This window comes from Schistocerca americana, chromosome 1 (genome assembly GCF_021461395.2).
Source record: "Schistocerca americana isolate TAMUIC-IGC-003095 chromosome 1, iqSchAmer2.1, whole genome shotgun sequence".
In the NCBI taxonomy this organism is placed as follows: domain Eukaryota; kingdom Metazoa; phylum Arthropoda; class Insecta; order Orthoptera; family Acrididae; genus Schistocerca; species Schistocerca americana.
Window position 1 is genome coordinate 1,184,378,082 of NC_060119.1, and position 22,038 is coordinate 1,184,400,119.

The following is a 22,038-nucleotide window of genomic DNA, read 5'->3' on the forward strand; positions in this document are numbered from 1 at the left end:
AGGCGCTTCAGTCTGGAATCCTGCCTCGGGCATGGATGTGTGTGATGTCCTTAGGTTAGTTAGGTTTAAGTAGTTCTAAGTCTAGGGGACTGATGACCTCAGACGTTAAGTCCCATAGTGCTCAGAGCCATTTGAGCACCAATCACATGTCTTGTCTGTGGGAATTAGCACTTTTTACACTAACATCGTTAGTGCGAAACTCTAAATGCTTTTTTCCTTGACAAAATGCAGATTGCACATAGTGAAGTCCAGGATGTGTGTGTGTGTGTGTGTATGTGTGTGTGTGTGTGTGTGTGCGTGCGTGCGTGTGGTTTTCGCAAGTTACATATCTATGGCATATCGGAATCGGAACATTTATTCAGTTGTACTGAGAAAGTCCTGCTTGACATAACCAAATATATACTGATTAAAATAATTCGGTCTACTGTACAGTGCCGCGCGGGATTAGCCGAGCGGTTTAAGGCGCTGCAGTCGTGGACTGCGCGGCTGGTTCCGGCGGAGGTTCGAGTCCTCCCTCGGGCATGGGTGTGTCTGTGTTTGTCCTTAGGATAATGTAGGTTAGGTAGTGTGTAAGCTTAGGGGCTGATGACCTTAGCAGTCCCATAAGATTTCACACACATTCGAACTTTTTTTCTATTGTACAGTGGTCAGATTAATTTCTTGGAGATATCCAGCGTTTCGTCACCATTTTCTGAGGATATCTTAACGTCGGACTGTAGGTTCTATGAAGGTCCGACTCGCAATTTAGCTCGCTACGAGGAATAGGAGGCCTACCTAACGACTGTTTCCGAGCATAACTTGCAGGCAGGATTCAAAAGAGCTATTGCATGTAAATAGCCGACTAGTCTGGTACTCTTTGACTACTCGATCAATGATCAATCACTGGAGTCAGTCAGAGGCTACAGAGTGATTTAGACCTGGCCAAGACTGGTATTTATCTGTAGAATTCCAAGGGAGCACAATTCACCAGCGAAGAAGGTCAAACACAAAACACTCGTTCCACCAATTTATTAATATTGTTTGGTGATCCAGTAACTTAGTCAGATTAACAGAATAAATACAGAAGATTCACAGAAACACTGCGAGTTTTTCTGCCTCGTCGGTATCGAATGTTTCACAGAAATACGTAGTGAACATACTTCGACGGAATACGCCGTAAGATGGTTACTGTGCATCGCATGTGTTTTCCGAGAACATGCGTTCTGGTACGAGTCTTCGAAAATATCTCAGCCGTAGAATAAGGATTAAAAAGGACCGTAGAGAGCAGGTGCAGTAGTCAGTTTCACTACTGATGAAGACGGTACAACTGGCGTTGAAACGTTGGTTTTTAACACACAACTGACGTGTTTAGAACATAGAAAGTATTATGTATAGCTTACCGTTAGCGAACAATGGGACATTTGCTCTCAGACTTTGCAGGGTTTTGTTTCAGGCATTAGTCATCTTTCAAATACAAGGTACTTTTTTCCATTTGTGTCATTTGTGTCTGAATTCTCGCTTTTGGCAGCATATTAAGAACACTAAAGAAAACATACAAACATACAAAGAGAGACAGAGAGAAAAGAGCTATTACCTCAAATTTGGGTCTGATAATATCATTCCTGAGTGCTTTGCTAAGTTTTTAGCAAGATCTGGACTAACTCTGAATCCATTTGCAGACAGCTCAATTGCTGCATCAAACAACATATTCCAGGGTAATTTACCATACTTTTGATGAACTTCCCACAGGCCGGGTAACGTACCAGGAACTGCGATAGATTCTGCACCTGTTGGTTGAATATGGGAACAGTGTTAAAATCATGTCGCTCAACATAAATTACGAGATAACACTGACTGTGTACCAAGTGCCGAATATTATTTCCTTCCATAAAACGAAGTACACATTAGCAAAGAAAACGAATGTACCTTTAATGCCATCAGCAAAGAAACAGTAACAGGCACGACAATTTACATAGTTACTTTTCGCTTCGAGCAGAACACAAACAAGCTACATATCGCATACTAATCTGCAGAGTTAATGAAACCCTGCTTAACATAAATAACAATCACAAGGAACTCATTACAATAAAACAAACAGCTGTAGTCCCTATACATGCTGCTGAACTAGGCAGCCTTACAAAGAAGTTAAAAAAATAGCTCGCAATGCAAAGGCAATTGCTACACAAAAACAAGGAAATACGCTGCCTACATACCCATAGAAAGATCTCTCAGAAAATAAGTAACATTAGTGATAACATTATTGATTACGTAAATCATTATACACTCACGTTAAAAAAACGGGGCACCATGAACGACTAGAGATACGATGTTCATATTCACAAGACATGTACATTAGTATGTTCTGCGGAAACGATTAGCATTTCGATGACCTTGGTTCAGCATATGTCCTATTGTTTGGTAGAGACTTGTTCTATGCGTGATGGTATCAACGCGTATAAGGGGCTAATTGCGTCTTATGGCGTAACCATCCATGCTGCATTCACCTGGTTCCAAAGTTCATCTATGGTGGTTGGCATTGGGTCACAGCGCTGCAACCATCGTTTCGCCATATCCCACACATTTTCGATTGGCGACAAGTCTGGTGATCTGACGCGCCAGGGCAAAAAGCTGACATTCTGTGACAAAAAGAAGGCAGGTGTTCGTGGAGCAACATATGGCAGTGCATTGTCTTGCTGAAAAATTGCGCCTGGGGTGTCGTAGGTCATACTGGTCACAGTGTCTTGGGCACGCACCAACCATGATTTGTGGCTGTACCCAACAACACTCCACACCATATATCCTCGAGTTAGCGCTGTATCATAGAATGAAGGCTTTCGCGACCGGATGACTTAGCTACTGGTAAACCTTTCGGGATGTGAAGTCGCGGTCCCAGAAACTGTTCTGTTACTGACGTTTCGGCCCGGACAGCGCTGGACATCCTCAGAGGCGCTCCTTCGCTGAGTCTTGTCGACTGACCGGTCGGACGTCCGAGAGCGACATGAATACTGTAGGAAAGGGGGCGTGGTCAAAGTAATTGGTCGCTAATTTCTACGTGGAGAAATTCGAACAATCGACTCTGGACAAACATAGCAAGTAAGAAACCATCTCGCTAGTACAGGTTTGTAGATGACACATTGTGGTTTGTCCCCATGATAGTAAGGCTTTGGACGAATTCTTTGATCATCTAAATAGAATTAATCCAAAAATTTAGTTCACCATGGAAATGGAAAATGATAACACAGTATCTTTCTTGCATGTTTTAGTTATGATAATGTCAAAAAAATGGATCAAATGACTCTGAGCACTATGGGACTTAACGTCAAAAGTCATCAGTCTCCTAGAACTTAGAACTACTTAAACCTAACTAACCTAAGGACATCACACACACCCATGCCCGAGGCAGGGTTCGAACCTGCGACCGTAGCGGTCTATGATAAGTCCGTTGGAAGTTTGGAATATAAACTTTTTCAGAAGGTAGGACATACGGACAGATATTTGCATAAAAATTCCAATCACCACCCACAACAAAAGAGAGGTGTCATTAAACGGATATTGGAACACCTGCACGCTGAAATAAAACGTCTGAAGCATCTACTCAGGAAAAAATAAAATAGTTTCTCTCCCTTCTATTAAAAGAAAAGATTTTATAGAAACATGGCATCAGACCGGTTTTTAGCCTAACAAATAAAATAAGTCAAGTACTCCGATCAGTGAAGGATAAACGCCCCCCTCTGTCGACATGTGGTGTATACAAAATTCCGTGTGTGTGTGGTGAAGTTTGTATTGGAACTACGAAGAGGAGTGTAAATACACTGCTAAAAGATCACAAAAGTCCTTGCCCAGTAGGAAAAATAGAGAAATCAGCTGTAGCGGAGCATGCTCTTCAGTCAGGAAACCACGAAGTTTTCTGAAACAGGAATTTTATGTAAAACGTCAAATTATTATCCATGACCATGTAGAGAAGGCAAAGAAATTTATAAGCATCAGGATAATTTTAATAGGAAGCAGGAGGCACTGAAACTTAGCGACATATGGACAGTAGCTCTGCACAATCGCTGGACAGTTTTATCTTCGACAAGACGACAATCGACGGTTAAGTTTTATCTTTGACCAGGATTATCTCTGCTCATCACGTATTACTTTGACCACACCCCCTTTCCTACAGTATACATGTCGCTCTCGGACGTCCGACCGGTCAGTCGGCAAGACTCAGCGGAGGAGCTCCTCTGGGGATGTCCAGCGCAGTCATGGTCGAAACGTCAAGACAGGAGAGTTTGTTGGACGACGACCTTACATCCCGAAAGGCTTAGCGCTGTATGCCTCGTGCGTGTGCTGTCACTGTGATGCGGCTCCCGCTGTCTGCAGGAAACCAAAATGCGGCCATCGCATTCAAACAAATACACCACTGGCCATTAAAATTGCTACACCACGAACATGACGTGCTACAGACGCGAAATTTAACCGACAGGAGGAAGATGCTGTGATATGCAAATGATCAGCTTTTCAGAGCATTCACACAAGGTTGGCACCGGTGCCGACACCTACAACCTGCTGACATGAGGAAAGTTTACAACCGATTTCTCATACACAAACAGCAGTTGACCGGCGTTGCCTGGTGAAGCGTTGTTGTGATGCCTCGTGTAAGGAGGAGAAATGCGTACCATCACGTTTCCGACTTTGATAAAAGTCGGATTGTAGCCTATCGCGATTGCGGTTTATCGTATCGCGACATTCCTGCTCGCGCTGGCCGAGATCCAATGACTGTTAGCAGAATATGGAAGCGGTGGGTTCAGGAGGGTAATACGGAACGCCGTGCTGGATCCCGACGGCCTCGTGTCACTAGCAGCCGAGATGACAGGCATCTTATCCGCATGGCTTTAACGGATAGTGCAACCATGTCTCGATCCCTGAGTCAACAGATGGGGACGTTTGCAACACAACAACCATCTGCACGAACAGTTCGACGACGTTTGCAGCAGCATGGACTATAAGCTCGGAGACCATGGTTGCGGTTACCCTTGACGCTGCATCACAGACAGGACCGCCTGCGATGGTGTACTCAACGACGAACCTGGGTACACGAATGGCAAAACGTCATTTTGTCGGAAGAATCCAGGTTCTGTTTAGAGCATCATGATTGTCTCATCCGTGTTTGGTGACATCGTAGTGAACGCAGATTGCAGGCGTGTATTCGTCATCGCCATACTGGCGTATCACCCTGAGTGATAGTATGGGGTGCCATTGGTTACACGTCTCGGTCACCTCTTGTTCGCATTGACGGCACTTTGAACAGTGGACGCTACATTTCAGATGTGTTGCGACCCGTGACTCTACCCTTCATTCGATCCCTGCGAAACACTACATTTCAGCAGTATAATGCATGTTGCAGGTCCTGTACGGGCCTTTATGGATACAGAAAATGTTCGACTGTTGCCCTGGCCAGCGCATTCTCCAGATCTCTCACCAACTGAAAACGTCTGGTCAATGGTGGCCGAGCAACTGACTCGTCACAATACGCCAGTCACTACTCTTGGTGAACTGTGGTATGGTGTTGAAGCTGCATGGGCAGCTATACCTGTACACACCATCCAAGCTCCGTTTTTACTCAATGCCCAGGCGTATCAAGGCTGTTATTACGGCCAGAGGTACTGGTTTCTCAGGATCTAAGCACCCAAATTGCGTGAAAATGTAATCACATGTCAATTCTAGTATAATATATTTGTCCAGTGAATACCCGTTTATCATCTGCATTTCTTCTCGGTGTAGCAATTTTAATGGCCAGTAGTGTAGAATCTGGATTCGTCCGAATACGCTATCTGATACATTCCTGTCTCTAGTGACGTCGTTCCATGCACCATTGCCGTCTAGCATATTTCTGCAATTCCGTCAAAGGTAGGCGGAGAAGTGCACGACGCGCCCGTAACCCATGCAGTAATAAACGGCGACGGGCTTCACCTCTGATAGTGTACGATGTGAAACTTCCTGACAGATTAAAACTGTGTGCTGGACCGAGACTCGAACTCGAGACCTTTGCCTTTCGCGGGCAAGTGCTCTACCATCTGAGCTACCCAAGCACGACTCTCGACCCGTCCTCACAGCTTCAGTTCTGCCAGTACCGCGTCTCCTACCTTCCAAACTTCACAGAAGCTCTGGCAGGAAGGGAGGACGCAGATCTTTCCCACAATGCCACTCGGATGAGGTGTCAATCTCTTCGTGGGGTGGTCTGGATGGTGCGACCTGGCCCACTTCGTCGTGTTCTACGGCCTTCTGTGAACCATTCTGCACATACCCACTGCACTGCCGAAACACCTCGTCCACCACTAGCTGTAATTTCCCGGGTGGATGCATCACATTTTCTCATGCCAATAATGCTCCCTCTTTTAAACTCACTGGTTTGATCGTACGGTTCGCGCATACGTCCGCAGGGCATCCTGCGCTACTGCTCGAGTCACACTGATCCATTACCTTCAGTTTATAGCGACAACAAGGGCCGCAGGCACATTTTACCAGTAGGAAGTGCTACGCCGCGATATCGATGTTGACCTTGAACCTGCGGGCTAACGTGGTTCAAATACTAATCATTTCTGCAGAACATACTAATGTACAAGTGCTGTGAATATGATCATCATATCTATAGTCGTTCAAGGTGTTCTGTTTTTTTCTGGACATAATTTTAGTTTTCTTAGCACACTGTACATCCCGTCAGGCCTGACGGGCACAATGCAAAAACACACACACATATAAAGCTTGTATAAGATAATTTACAATAATGACATCGGACAAAAGAACGTGCCAGTCTCTTCCGCAGGAGATATTAGGCTAATACCGTGTAGCACATCCGCTAACCGTGAAACTGGCCTCATATGGTAAGGAAGAGAGTCCATAGGTTTGTTCAGGTTGCTGTATCCTCCTGAAGCCGCTCATTAATGATTACGTTCCGTATGGTTACGAAACTACAGGGATGTTGATTGCGTTTCTTCACTCAATTCCGCAAGTAGTTCAAGATATTATGTATGGGATTTAGAGCGGATGATTTAGCGGGACCGTCGGGGTGCCGTGGTGCCTAAATTCATGTCAAACCAGAGACGTACGCTTTCTGCACTGTCAAGACGGCTATTGTCATTCCGAAATACATCAATGTTTAAAGCATATGCATCGCGAACGTATGGAAGAAAGGGTAACGCTTGCTCACCCAGAATACTGAAATAAACATCCTGGTTCCTGTTCTCGTTAACTCGAATGAATAGGGCCAAGTGATGATATGAATGACACTCCAAAAACATCACAGAACCACCTTCGGCCTGAACTATACCTTTCAGTCATAGCAGGTTAAACGCCTATTGGTCCGTCGCTGCATTTGACGCGTAATATCATTAGGAAAGAGGCGAAATCGCGACTCATCAGACCAAACTTCACGAATCTACTGAGTTGTGTGATGGCTGGTTCACTGAAGACTTGCAGCTTTACACGTCGTTACAATTTAAACGACTCCAAATGTCCAATGTATGTAGCTCCCCTCGTACCGTTCACTCGGGAACTGGTTGCGATGGAACTGTATTCACTAACGGAAGAAATTGTTGTTTAATTTGAAACGTTTTGTCACTGACAGAGACATGTGGGTTCGCGAGGTGGCAGGGGGCGGGCTGGAAACTGGAGTACTCTGTTTATATTCACTACCGGATTCTTGTACACTTCTAGAAGTGATTTCCCGTGATTTGGGCTATGCGTTTCATTTAACCGATTGTAGCTTTACGCAGTAGATGGCAATAAGACAGTACTACAGCTTTAGCAATTGCTGTAAAACTTTGATTGGCACAGAAAGCTTGGAGTTTACCTCCTTTTCCCCCTTACCCTCCCCACTGCGCCTGGATAAATTTTTGCAAACGCCCATTTTTTATTTTATTTTGTGCGTCCAGTTCGTTACCACCGAACTGAGGAGCAAATCTCCATTGTTATGGAAAGAGTCAGTACACGAGACCGATGTGAGACACTGTAATAATCGGTAAGATAAAAATTACATGAATCGCTCGCAGGTGAGAAGCTGTTGAGTAAAGACTCTTCAAGTTGAGTTGGCAGTTGATGGTTGGAGAGACGACATCACATTTACAGATACTCTGCGTAAACGAGTTATGTTGTCCACTGATGCATCGTATATATGGAACGTGATAATCCCTTCAGCATCAACTAAGGCCTGAAGATCGCGCATTGAAGCGCAGAAACTGGTAGCAACACAATAAATAAGATCATAAGGAGAGCCGTAGGCGTTTCATTTTCTTACAATATTCTCATTCATTCTGTAAATATGACCGTAGAACTTTAATCTCCTCTTTCTAATTGTAGCTGTCATTGTTTCTACGTTTCTATGTAGATTTTCATTTCTCCTCTTCGCTCGGTTATTCTTTCGTGGTCATAAATTTTTTCTGATTGTTTTCCTTTCTTTCTTCTCATCTTTTCTTTTCTTTTCTTCTTATTCACCTCCTTTATTCACGGTCAGGTATTTAGACCAGTAAAGTGTTTCCGGTTTAATTTGTATTGCGTAGTGTTTAATTTTTTCCTGGAATGAAACTGATCTTTTATTATATTGGTTTTGGGTAATTTGTATGCTAATTCCATTTTCTTCGATCTTCCCTTACTTGTGGTGTTATCTAATCCATTTAATTGTACCCATTCTCCCAGATACTTTATTTTATCGACTCTTTTGATGTTTCCGTTTTGGATTTGTATACATTTTTTCTGTTGTGTCTGTGTTCAGTGTATTCTGTTTTCTTATATAAGATATTAGTAATCCGGTTTTAGCTGCAATTTCGTGAAGTGTTTCTATCGTTATCTTTGCATCTGTTTTATCCTAAGAAATTACTGCAATATAGCCAGCAAAAGCGAGCCATTTCACCTCAAATCTTCCTCTTCCTTGTCCTGGATGGATTCCTTCGCTGTTTTTCTCCGTAGCTCTTTATCCCAGTCTCTCATGACTTTATCTAAGACCAGACTGAAGAGAATTGGTGAGAGCACATCGCCCTGCCGAACACCTATGCTAATTCCGAAGGTTTCAGAAACTTCCCCTCGAAATTTAGCTTTTCAAGTTGTGTCTTTGAGTGGCCGTTCAACTAGTTGTCTTGTGGTTTTGTCGACAGCTGTTTCTTCCAGTGTTAGGAATACTGTCTGTCTATCTACAGAATCGTAGGCTTTTTTGAAATCAATGAATGTAACGACAGTGTAGAGGTTCTGATCCTGAGGACAGTTTTGAAGTTAAAACTTGCTCTGGACACGATATTTCTAAGCCCCTCTTGGTACTCGCCAGTTGTGTGTTCTGTTTGACCTTCTTATTCAGCAGAGCTTTGGATATATGTCTCGGTAATTGCTGGTGTCTATTCTGTCACCTTCCTTATCTAGCGGATCGATTATGGCTTGTTTCCAGGCGTCCCGTATTCTTTTTGCAGCAATCTTTAATAACCTCATCAATGGTTTCAGCTTCCCGCTTCACTCCCAGATTCCACATCTCAGCTTATGTCCCGTCTTCACCTGGCGTTTTGTTGTTTGTCAGTGGCCAATGTGTTGTTCAATTTGATGCTATGACAGAGGTTCTGAAGGTATGTTTTCCTTTCGAGGTTGTCTGAAAATTAGTCGTTATGTTGGTTCCTCGCAGTTTAGAAGATGTTTGAAGTATTTAGCTAGTAACTCACAATTACCTGCATTGTTGGTAATCAGTTTGCCTGTTGAATTTTTGAAGTGTATGTTCATGGGCTTGTAACTTCCTATTTCATCTTTAAAAAGTTTTTAGAAATCCCTAGTGTTGTTCTGTCTGAAATTTGTATCTATTTACACTAATAGTTTTTTCTAATATTACCGTTTCTCCGTTGGAATAATTTTTGATGTCTGTTTTCTGATTTCAGTGAATGTGTTCCAGTCTCTTTCCTTTTGGCAACAGCTCCATTTTCTCCCAGCAGTTAGTTTATGCTCTATCGCTTCCCACCTGTCTTATTCCACTACCCATGTTTCCTTCTCCTTCAAGGTTGTTCTAGTTCTTTCAACGTCTCTATCATTGCTTCTCTGATTTCATTCCTATTTCCCATCTTCTTTGAGTGAAGCTGTTTAAAGTATTCGTTCCTTTTGTCTGACAGAAATTTTGTGTCAGTTCTATGGACTTTTTTGGGTTTCGTCTTTTATTTTGAAATTTGCTATGATTTCTCTTAAAAAGTGGTCAGAATCATCTAAGCCTAGACCTCTTCTGACCCATAGATTCATGATTTCTCTCTGGTTTTGTTTGGTTTTACATAAAAAATAAGAAACTTTTCTAAATAAATGTCAAACTGCACATGACTACGTAGAAAGAAGGATTTTTGCAAATGATAGGTGTTATGTCAATGTTTTGGCAGACCTTACGAGCTTGTAAATGTGTATTAATTGTTAGAACTTAAGCTACTGTGAAGTTCGTTAAAAAAATCAGCTCACCTCTCTTACTGCGTCTCCCAAGTTGTAAACTGAAGTTATAAAATCCACTTGGAACTGCTGGCAGTGCGTTGAGAGTCTCGACCTTTTTGGTTTTTGCGGTGTATATGAGCATTACAAAGCCACCGCCCAGGCCGGTAATGTGTGGGTGGACCACAGCCTGGCACAACATTGTGGTCACGGCAGAGTCCACCGCCGAACCGCCTTTAGATAGTATTAACCTGTAGCACACATAAAACGGAATTGTAAGTAAACAGATCCAAAATAGTTTTTTTTTAAAAAAAAAAGGTTGTGAGACAAGATGGCCTTTAAATATGAACATTTTAGGTTAGGCTTTACCGTGACTGTTATTGACATTAAACGAAACAACAAGTTAACTGTTACCAGTCGCTGTTTATTTATCTCCACGACGCGTTTCAAAGGTTTAAACCTCCATTGTCAGCTGGATTCACATTTGTTTGTATGACATTTGTGTGTGTGTTGTGCTACGATTTTTTTGAGTAACTTCTGGCACTGCCTAGTGGAGAAACGAAACACTATTTTAGAAATAGTGTTTCGTTTCTCCACTAGGCAGTGTCACAACCTACTCAAAAAAATCGTAACACAACACACACACAAATGTCGTGAGACAAAGTTCTCGCAAAGCGTCGTGCAAATAGTGAAAAATACACTCCTGGAAATTGAAATAAGAACACCGTGAATTCATTGTCCCAGGAAGGGGAAACTTTATTGACACATTCCTGGGGTCAGATACATCACATGATCACACTGACAGAACCACAGGCACATAGACACAGGCAACAGAGCATGCACAATGTCGGCACTAGTACAGTGTATATCCACCTTTCGCAGCAATGCAGGCTGCTATTCTCCCATGGAGACGATCGTAGAGATGCTGGATGTAGTCCTGTGGAACGGCTTGCCGTGCCATTTCCACCTGGCGCCTCAGTTGGACCAGCGTTCGTGCTGGACGTGCAGACCGCGTGAGACGACGCTTCATCCAGTCCCAAACATGCTCAATGGGGGACAGATCCGGAGATCTTGCTGGCCAGGGTAGTTGACTTACACCTTCTAGAGCACGTTGGGTGGCACGGGATACATTCGGACGTGCATTGTCCTGTTGGAACAGCAAGTTCCCTTGCCGGTCTAGGAATGGTAGAACGATGGGTTCGACGACGGTTTGGATGTACCGTGCACTATTCAGTGTCCCCTCGACGATCACCAGTGGTGTACGGCCAGTGTAGGAGATCGCTCCCCACACCATGATGCCGGGTGTTGGCCCTGTGTGCCTCGGTCGTATGCAGTCCTGATTGTGGCGCTCACCTGCACGGCGCCAAACACGCATACGACCATCATTGGCACCAAGGCAGAAGCGACTCTCATCGCTGAAGACGACACGTCTCCATTCGTCCCTCCATTCACGCCTGTCGCGACACCACTGGAGGCGGGCTGCACGATGTTGGGGCGTGAGCGGAAGACGGCCTAACGGTGTGCGGGACCGTAGCACAGCTTCATGGAGACGGTTGCGAATGGTCCTCGCCGATACCCCAGGAGCAACAGTGTCCCTAATTTGCTGGGAAGTGGCGGTGCGGTCCCCTACGGCACTGCGTAGGATCCTACGGTCTTGGCGTGCATCCGTGCGTCGCTGCGGTCCGGTCCCAGGTCGACGGGCACGTGCACCTTCCGCCGACTGGCCACCATATTCTCCACACATGACACTATTGAGCATATCTGAGATGCAACGTGATGTTCAGAAGAAATATCCACCCTCTCGTACTCTTACGGCTTTATGGACAGTCCCGCAGGATTCATGTTGTTAAATCCCTCCAGCGCTACTTCTGACAATTCCCTCCAGCGCTTCTTCAGACATTAGTCGAATCCATTCCTCGCCATTTTGCGGCACTTCTGCGTGCTAGCGGGGGTCCTACACGATATTAGGCACGGAACCAGTTTCTTTGGCTCTTCAGTGTATATGTTACCTTAACATCCACAGTACAGTAATTTCGAATGGACCTGAGGGCTGCAGTTATTTCTTTGTAAGATACCAACCGCTTATTACGGTCTTTGTCGTCAGCATGGTTTATGTTATGAAGATTTTCGTATTGTTCAAACTTTGCATTGATCACTGTATTGGTAGGCACGCAGCAAACATACTTCGTTTTTTTATATAGTTTCCATGCACTAAGGCAAGCAAAGTTGCATGTCAACAATGGTCCTGGCTCTAACTTTTATGAGGGATCTTCGCCAAAGCTACCCTACAACAATGTCAAAGTTTTGACCAAACGGCTTTGAAAAAGTATTTGTCGTTGGTCACGAACAGTGCGTTGCCGACGTCACAAGCACGTGCGCTCACGCTTGCGTTTCTCGGTGGCCACAGTCAACTAATAGTTGACGTTGCAGACACAGTAGCGGCGAGGGTATGCGGATCCTTTACACGGCGCACCCACGAGACGTCGATTTTGACCAGGAAGTCGCTCGTGTAAAACAGACTTAACTGCACTTCCTTGGCTGCCCAATGAAGTCATACGCAAGACTAGTTGACAAATATTTGTGCGAGCATCTGGAGACCATGCACGTTAGCGCTGGTGGCGTCGCCCAGCTGCACCACTGGCCATTAAAACTTCTACACCACGAAGATGACGTGCTACAGACGCGAAATTTAACCGACAGGAAGAAGATGCTGTGATATGCAAACGATTAGCTTTTCAGAGCATTCATACAAGGTTGGCGCCGGTGGCGACACCTACAACGTGCTGACATGAAGAAAGTTTCCAACCGATTTCTCATACACAAACAGCAGTTGACCGGCGTTGCTTGCTGAAACGTTATTGTGATGCCTCGTGTAAGGAGGAGAAATGCGTACCATCAAGTTTCCGACTTTGATAAGGTCGAATTGTAGCCTATCGCGATTGTGGTTTATCGTATCACGACATTGCTGCTCAAGTTGGTCGAGATCCAATGACTGTTACCAGAATATGGAATCGGTGGGTTCAGGAGGGTAATACGGAACGCCGTGCTGGATTCCAACGGCCTCGTATCATGAGCAGTCGAGATGACAGGCATCTTATCCGCATGGCTGTAACGGATCGTGCAGCCACGTCCCGATCCCTGAGTCAACAAATGGGGACGTTTGCAAGACAACAACCATCTCCACGAACAGTTCGACGACGTTTGCAGCAGCATGGACTATCAGCTCAGAGACCATGGCTGCGGTTACCCTTGACGCTGCATCACAGACAGGAACGCCTGCGATGGTGTAGTCAACGACGAACATGGGTGCACGAATAGCAAAACGCCATTTTTTTCGGATGAATCCATGTTCTGTTTAAATCATCATGATGGTCGCATCCGTGTTTGGCGACATCACGGTGAACGCACATTGGAAGCGTGTATTCGTCATCGCCATACTGGCGTATCACCTGGCGTGATAGTATGGTTACACGTCTCGGTCACCTCTTGTTCGCATTGACGGCACTATGAACAGTGGACGTTACATTTCAGATGTGTTACGACCCGTGGCTCTACCCTTCATTCGATCGCTGGAAAACCTACATTTCAGCATGATAATGCACGACCGCATGTTGCAGGTCCTGTACGGGCCTTTCTGGATACAGAAAACGTTCGACTGCAGCCCTGGCCAGCACATTCTCCAGATCTCTCACCAACTGAAAACGTCTGGTCTATGGTGGCCGAGCAACTGGCTCGTCCCAATACGCCAGTCACTACTCTTGATGAACTGTGGTATCGTGTTGAAGCTGCATGGGCAGCTGTACCTGTACACGCCATCGGAGCTCCTTTTGACTCAATGCCCAGGCGTATCAAGGCCGTTATTACGGCCAGAGGTGGTTGTTCTGGGTACTGATTTTTCAGGATCTATGCACCCAAATTGCGTGAAAATGTAATCACATGTCAGTTCTAGTATAATATATTTGTCCAATGAATACCCGTCTATCATCTGCATTTGTTCTTGGTGTAGCAATTTTAATGGCCAGTAGTGTATGTTTGCTGCTGCGCGCCTGGGAGCCGGCACGCAGCTGCGGTGCAACGAAAATACATACCGCCCCCCCCCCCCCCACCCAGCCTCCTTGCCTGTCCCGGGTAGCCCCTTCCCCCCACCATCTACCATATCCATTCACACTCACAACACCCATCATCTCCCCCCTCCCTCCCCCCACCGTCTGCGACAGTAAAGTTGATACATAGTGGGAGGCCGGCATCTAGTCTCGCCTCTTGCGTGAAACAGATGGTTGGTCCTGACAGTTAATGCGCCCAGCTGCAACGTTGCCGAACGTAGAGTCTGGCTCCACAGTCGCCACGCCTCACGTCCTCTAGTGGTAAAAACAAAATACGTGACAATATGCGGGTTGTGACGTAAAATTAAAATGTAGACTTTCACGGCCGGAAATGTCAAGTCCATTATAATTATCCGGGCTGTTATCCCATGGTCGGTTGATGAATTCTGTGTCAATTCCCAACATTAAAAATGTAATGGAAATAATAGGGAGGATCTTGACGAAGCGGAGTATTCACGTAATTCACAAGCCCACCAGGAAGATACAGCAATACCTTAAGCATGCCAAGGACGCTCGCAAACCATTGGAAAAAGCTGTAGTGTGTAGGATCCCATGCAGCTGTGGAGATGTTTATGTGGGTACCACTAAAAGAACTGTTTCAAATCGTATGTAAGAGCACAAGGGCAATTGTAGAGGAGGAGAAAAGGAACGATCAGCTGTTGCGGAGCATGCTTTCCAGCCAGGTAACCACCATATTCGTTTCGAGGAGACGCAAGTACTAGCGGCCACAAGCGGTTATTATGGAAGGTTCTACAGGGAGGCAATCGAAATCGCCAAACACCCTAATAATTTCAGTCGAAAGGAGGAGGGCGTGAAATTAAACGGTATATGGATGCCGGTGTTGAAGAAGATGTGTACCACCCGTCCACTACTGGGTGATGGCAACGGCGATCGACGGCAGCGGACAGCGGCCAATTGCACTGACGTTTTCAAAACACGTGACATCACGCCACAGCGCGTGAGCGCTCGGACACGGAATTTAGCGGCAGTCAGTAGCGAGCCAGTGGGTGTGTTGGACCTTCCATCGAGCTACAGACCCCCTTGAAGATGTCCTGCGCAGACGGGGACGAAACGTTGGCAGTTGACACAGAATTCATCAACCGACCATAGCATAACAGCCTGGATAATTATAATGGACATGACACGTAAAATTATTCATAGTGGCTAGTTCCGATACACAATCTTGAAAAACTGCAACAAAATATTCTGTATCTAATATGCTAAAATATATTACAGTTATTTGTTACGATTTCTCAACATAATTGCCAAGTGTCCTGGTAATATTGTAGAATATTCACACTTTCGGTTTTCATTGTTAAATATTTCGTTATTAAAAACATAAAAGTGACATAAGACTCTAGCAACGTATTAACAGTCATAATGTGACACAAATAGTGACAATACGATGGATGATCTATCGACGACAGCATCTCCTTTTATCTTCCTGACTGCATTGCAGTATGTTGGCTTGTGAAGTACGTATGTCGATGTAGAAGTACATGACAATCGATAACATCCACTCACATCGCTAGCAGCATCTGGCGGCAAATCGTTACCCTCTGCATTATTCGTATTATTAGTGCTCCCTCTATGCCTTTAAAAAGATCCTCTCTCTGTAGCGACACGAGCTGTTTAGAAAGTGACAGATGTTCCTTTCTCTTACAGTGGTTATACAAATGAATTGCATCCTTCTGGAAATCGTCACGGTCCTATACTTGGCCTCCGTTTTCCCTGGTGTCTTCAGCTTGGTAGTCAGTCTCGTCGCAGTCTACACTGTACTGTCCTTTCCCTGTCGTTACAACAGTGTTTTTTCTTCTTTTCAAAGGTCCTACAGACCCCTTTACATGTAGAACAAAAGGAAATAAGAGCTCCTCATCTCTTTCCTCTTTTTTCTCAATGTACTACCTCACCAAAAACATGAATTCGCAGGCCTGGATGCTTTTATTTTTCCTTGACACTTAACGTGTTGTTCGCGTGGCACTCGTCACACTTGCCATAGTTTGAAATGACACAGCAGCGAAAAACACTAAAAACGTAAAATTAGTTTTCAGCCAAAACTAGTTACACTATGAAAATCACAGTTGCTTTTAACATATCGACGTCTATATTTTGCAGCGAGGCAATGTTGCCCCCGCTGTGTGCTCAATCACCATTTATCATTGACTGGTTTACTGTAGAGATGGGCTATCTGCTCCCGAACTGATCCAAAGAGCTAAATCCTTCTACAGCGTAAGCGGTCAGTGGCTCACAAGAAAGAATCAGTAGTTCTTTAGGTTCAAAATGTCTCTCCAGTGACGTTAGCGAGTGGAACAAGTTTCTGCAACAGCATCCCACACAACATGCAACATTACTCGGTGAAATGCTTCCGAAGGTGCTGAGAAATGCACTGTAGACGACATGTATGTGCGTGTTTACATACGAGGGGGGATTGGAAAATAACTTTCCCCTGTCGACTGTGGGCAGAGTTGTGTGATATGGGCGAAAGACGACACAGCAGGTGAACGCGCACGTGCAAGACACCGATACACCACTGGGTAGAGGTCGGCCGCGATCAAGCAGATGGCACTGTCGCAGTGCCTGCGCAAAGCGGAGGCCAGCCGCTCGGTCTTTTCCCGGAGCTGTGGAGAAAAGGTACATTTTGAAGTGGTGGTCAAAGGCGGAAGTGAGAGCTGTTATCCGTTATGAATAGACATGTGGAGTATCAGACACAGAAACTGATAACCGCCTTGTTGAGGTGTATAGGTCAGGTATGATGTCGAGGCTAATGCTGCGGAGATGGTGCCAGCAATTCAGTGATGGACGTCAGCAAGCACAGGACATACCGAGACCTGGAAGGATGCGCACGGCCACTACAGATGCAAATGTCAAGAAGGTGGATGACATGATTAAAGCGAACCGGCATATCACCATCGATGGAGTAGCGGCAGAACTTGGAAGCGGACATGAACAAGCTCACAAGATCATCCACAACATTCTTCGATACAAGAAGCTGTGATCACGATGGGGGCTCCGCCAACTGACCCCGACACACGTGGAACAACGCATGGCGTTCAGCCGGAAACAGCTCGTGCGGTACCATGAATCTGGCAATGACCTTCTGTTTCGGATTGCGACGGTGGATAAAACGTAGGTCCACCATTACACGCCCGAATCGAAGGTTGCATCCATCCGTCATCACCTGTCCGAAAGAATTTCAAAAGCACTCCGTCTGCAAGGAAAGTGCTACTCACCGTATTCTGGAACGCCAAAGGAGTTTTTCTGCTGGGCTTTCTGGAGGATGCAACCATCAATGCTGCGCGGTACTGTGCCACTCTACCGAAATTGAAAGAGGTGATTCGGAAAAAGCGGCCTGGCCTTCTCAGATCTGGCGTTCTGCTGTTGGATGACAATGCGACACCACACACGGCGACGGCAACGCAGAACGATATTGCAACTCTTGGTCGGGAGCGCCTACACCATCCGCCTTACAGTCCGGATCTCGCACCAAGTGATTTGCATCTGTTTCCTGCTTTGAAGAAGACTCTCGGCGGAAGGCGCTTTGGCAGCAATGCTGACGTCAAAAAAGCCGTTCAACGCTTCTTCCGTATGGAACGCCCTGAGTTTTTCCTGGAAGGCTTTTTTGAAGCTTATAAAGTTGTATGACAAATTTCTCAATGTTCTTGGAAATTACACTACCGCTCATTAAAATTGCTACACCACGAAGATGACGTGCTACAGACGCGAAATTTTACCGACAGGAAGAAGATGCTGTGATATGCAAATGATTAGCTTTTCAAGGCATTCACACAAGGTTGGCGCCGTTGGCGACACCTACAAAATGCTCACATGAGTAAAGTTTCCAACCGATTTCTCATACACAAATAGCAGTTGACCAGCGTTGCCTGGTGAAACGTTGTTGTGATGCCTCGTGTAAGGAGGAGAAATGCGTACCATCACGTTTCCGATTTGGATAAAGGTCGGATTGTAGCCTATCGCGATTGCGGTTTATCGTATCGCGACATTGCTGCTCCCGTTGGTCGAGATCCAATGACTATTAGCAGAATATGGAATCGGTGGGTTGAGAAGGGTAATACGGAATGCCGTGCTGGATCCCAACGTCCTCGTATCACTAGCAGTCGAGATGACAGGCATCTTATCCGCATGGCTGTAACGGATCGTGCAACCACGTCTCGATCCCTGAGTCAACAGATGGGGAAGTTTGATAGACGACAACCATCTGCACGAACAGTTCGAAGACGTTTGCAGCAGCATGGACTATCAGCTCGGAGGCCATGGTTGCGGCTACCCTTGACGCTGCATCACAGACAGGAGCACCTGCGATGGTGTACTCAACGACGAACCTGGGTGCACGAATGGCAAAACGTCATTTTTTCTGGTGAATCCAGGTCCTGTTTACAGCATCGTGATGGTCGCATCCGTGTTTGGCGACATCGCGGTGAACACACATTGAAAGCGGGTATTCGTCATCGTCATACTGACGTACCACTCGGCGTGATGATATGGGGTGCCATTGGTTACACGTCTCAGTCACCTCTTTTTCGCATTGACGGCACTTCGAACGGTGGACGTTACATTTCAGATGTGTTACGACCCGTGGCTCTACCCTTCATTCAATCCCTGCGATCCCCTGGCTCGTCATAATACGCCAGTCACTACTCTTGATGAACTGTGGTATCGTGTTGAAGCTGCATGGGCAGCTGCACCTTTACACGCCATCCAAGGTCTGTTTGACTCAATGTCCAGGCGTATCAAGGCCGTTATTACAGCCAGAGGTCGTTGTTCTGGGTACTGATTTCTCAGCATCTATGCACCCAAATTGCGTGAAAATGTAATCACTTGTCAGTTCTCAATGAATACCCGTTTATCATCTGCATTTCTTCTTGGTGTAGCAATTTTAATTGCCAGTAGTGTATAAAGAAAAATACAGATGTGTTTTATCTTTAATGTCTCATTCTCTTTTTTTTCCTTTCACTCACAACTCTGACTACAGTCGACACAGATAAACTTATTATCCAACTCCCCCACGTACTTTGCTGCTGTGAGGAGCTCTGTCTGCCATGGACAGGTCAGCTCTTCAGAGTGCTGCATTAATGCAGGAAGCACTCTTTTGCCTTTTGTTTCTGATCTCGACTTGAAAAGACAACTTGAAAGGTGCTCTTCGCAGCTCACTTGGGAGCAAGTGAGCTGCAAGGAACTGACTCACCGGAGTTGGTGACTCAGCACAGAACAGTTCTCAGGGAGTCTCAGAAGTCACTCCACTCTTTGTGCTCTTGGCTCTGTCACTGTTTCAGTTCGCAGTTCTCTTGACCTGTTCACTCACAGTGCGACCTGATTTCTTCTTAACACAGTCTTCTCAGTTGCAATTTGGTTTGCCATGAACATTGTGTCTGTAGTTGATATGAGATGTCTTAGCTAACTACAGACACTCCAAACAATTAGTAATTGAATAAATAACCACTTTTATTTACAATATATACAGAATACGAAATTACACAACTTTTTGTAGTGACTCTCTGATACAAAAATATCTAATAGGTGTCTGCAACAGGGGGAGGGGACAGAGCAGAGGAGGCATTTGCCCCCTCCTGGAATCTTGGGTATGGGCTTTTTATTCACTACAGAATTCTCAAGAAATTCTAGCAATAACTTACTGCAACTGTACTAAACTGTTGAGTTAACACTGCTTAGCATGATGGAAAATACTCCACCTTAGTAATGTCCACCTGTCCCGGGATTTTTTTCATTTTCACACCATTCTTGATAAATTATGTTAATTTCTTGATGCAGTGGCAATTTCGGTGCTATACTGCAGTGAAAATGGATGCAAACCTCTACAGAAAGTGCTGGAATGGCGTTATCGATCTTTTCTCTATCTTTTCCTCATACAGTCATTTTGAGTTGCAGAAATGGGTCAAAACAATACTGTGAAGCGCAGATTCCAGTACAACACAAGCACAGAAGCAGTATACATGACTGTCATCTATTGCCAATTTCCTCAACAACGCCCCGAGAAGGCCAATGATGGCCTGTAAATTGTCTTTTCAGAGTTACATAGCACAACTCTTGAAGTAGACTCTGAAGAACACAGCCGTCTGTACTTAATCTATTGGTTCAAGTGCTTAAGTCCAAACAGGCGACCCTATTTCATATGGTAGAATAGAGAAATGTTAGGATCGAGAAGGTGTCTTCTCCAAGAATTGGAAGCTTCTTAGCTTTACAGGGTGTAAGCATTTTTCAGTTTGCGGCCTGTTATTTCGTTGATTCGTGTTGATTTTTACTGTTAAGTCCTAATAGGATGTTATCAATTGTTGTAGCTATTTTCTGTTGTGGAATTTTAATTTTCCTCTCATGTCGCGGGACCTAGATAATATGTCTTGATTTGTCGTCGAAACATTATGCATAAAATGGAAACAACAACTCAGCAGAACACACAGATACACAACATTAATGTTCTGGTATTAGATACACAACATTTTTTTAAAAACAATTGGAAATATACTTTACCCAAATTGTAATTTACAAATTCGGAAAATGTAACCAAACAATCTGATGTCCATCATTTGCTGAAATTAAAAATGATTAAACCACTGGAAAGGCAATTATAGACATGCAACTATAAACAACATTAGTTTCTATGCGCCTAAGTTACGTTTTATAGATGAGAAGAATTAAAGTCGTATCTTCTTGAGTGGCTACAATGTGAAGAAAGGCACACCACAGACAATATTTGAAATAAGGTAAAGGCTGTTATCACCGAATATTTTATTAAGCTCAAAATCACTGCTATGATAACAGACTGCGCTTGATATATGAAATCAGCTGGTATGTAATTGAAATTTCCGTATAACCCATGTTAGGCAATTTCTTTTCATCTCCTTGTGCAACACACAATACAGAAGTCACTACAGGGAACTGTCGAGGGCATCAAAAGAATAGTTACATTTTTCAAAAAAAGTCGGTTCTCATTAAGCAAACTTGCTGATATACAAGGAATAAAAAATAAAAGAAACATCCAATTACTATCGCAGTAGGTGGCGATTCTTCTATACGGTAGGAATTCGATGACAGCATCAGTCAGCTCCAAGGAAGCCGAGATCTGCTATGATAGTCGAACTAGAGAAATATTTACCTAAGACATATTTCCCTACAGGTGTGATCCCTTAAACTTGCGGGAATCCTGATAACTGCTATACCCATGGCATCATCAATTGGTGCTTAATACATTATGTGTCCCACCTGTATTTGTGACCTGTGTGCACAGCTTTTCTAAAGGAGGATAAATACGTACCGAGAGAAAAAACCGACACGGCTTCATTAAAACAGATGAAATTCTGCTTTGTGAATCATAACATTGGTTACCTCCTTTCTATGAGACACGTACGTTATGATGTTGATTGTGACAACTGTAAATATATTAGGAGGTAGAAAATTACTTTACGTTATGTTGTGGTTTTTATATTATAATTTAGTATTGAATAAAATTATGAAATAGTAATAAGAATGAGTTCTGTTGTTGTAATTTTCCTATTTGGTACAAATA

The 22,038-nt window shown here is 44.5% G+C and overlaps 1 protein-coding gene across 1 annotated transcript in view; it reads right to left on the reverse strand.

Moving 5' to 3' along the window:
• LOC124597953 (glutathione hydrolase 1 proenzyme-like) overlaps positions 1-22,038 on the reverse strand; it is a 115,331-nt gene that overhangs the window by 75,858 nt on the left and 17,435 nt on the right. Inside the window, exons 2-3 of the mRNA XM_047135971.1 lie at positions 10,429-10,646; positions 1,574-1,766 (exon numbers count right to left, since the gene is read on the reverse strand). Coding sequence (XP_046991927.1) covers positions 1,574-1,766; positions 10,429-10,646 — 411 coding nt within the window. The remainder of the gene's footprint in view (positions 1-1,573; positions 1,767-10,428; positions 10,647-22,038) is intronic.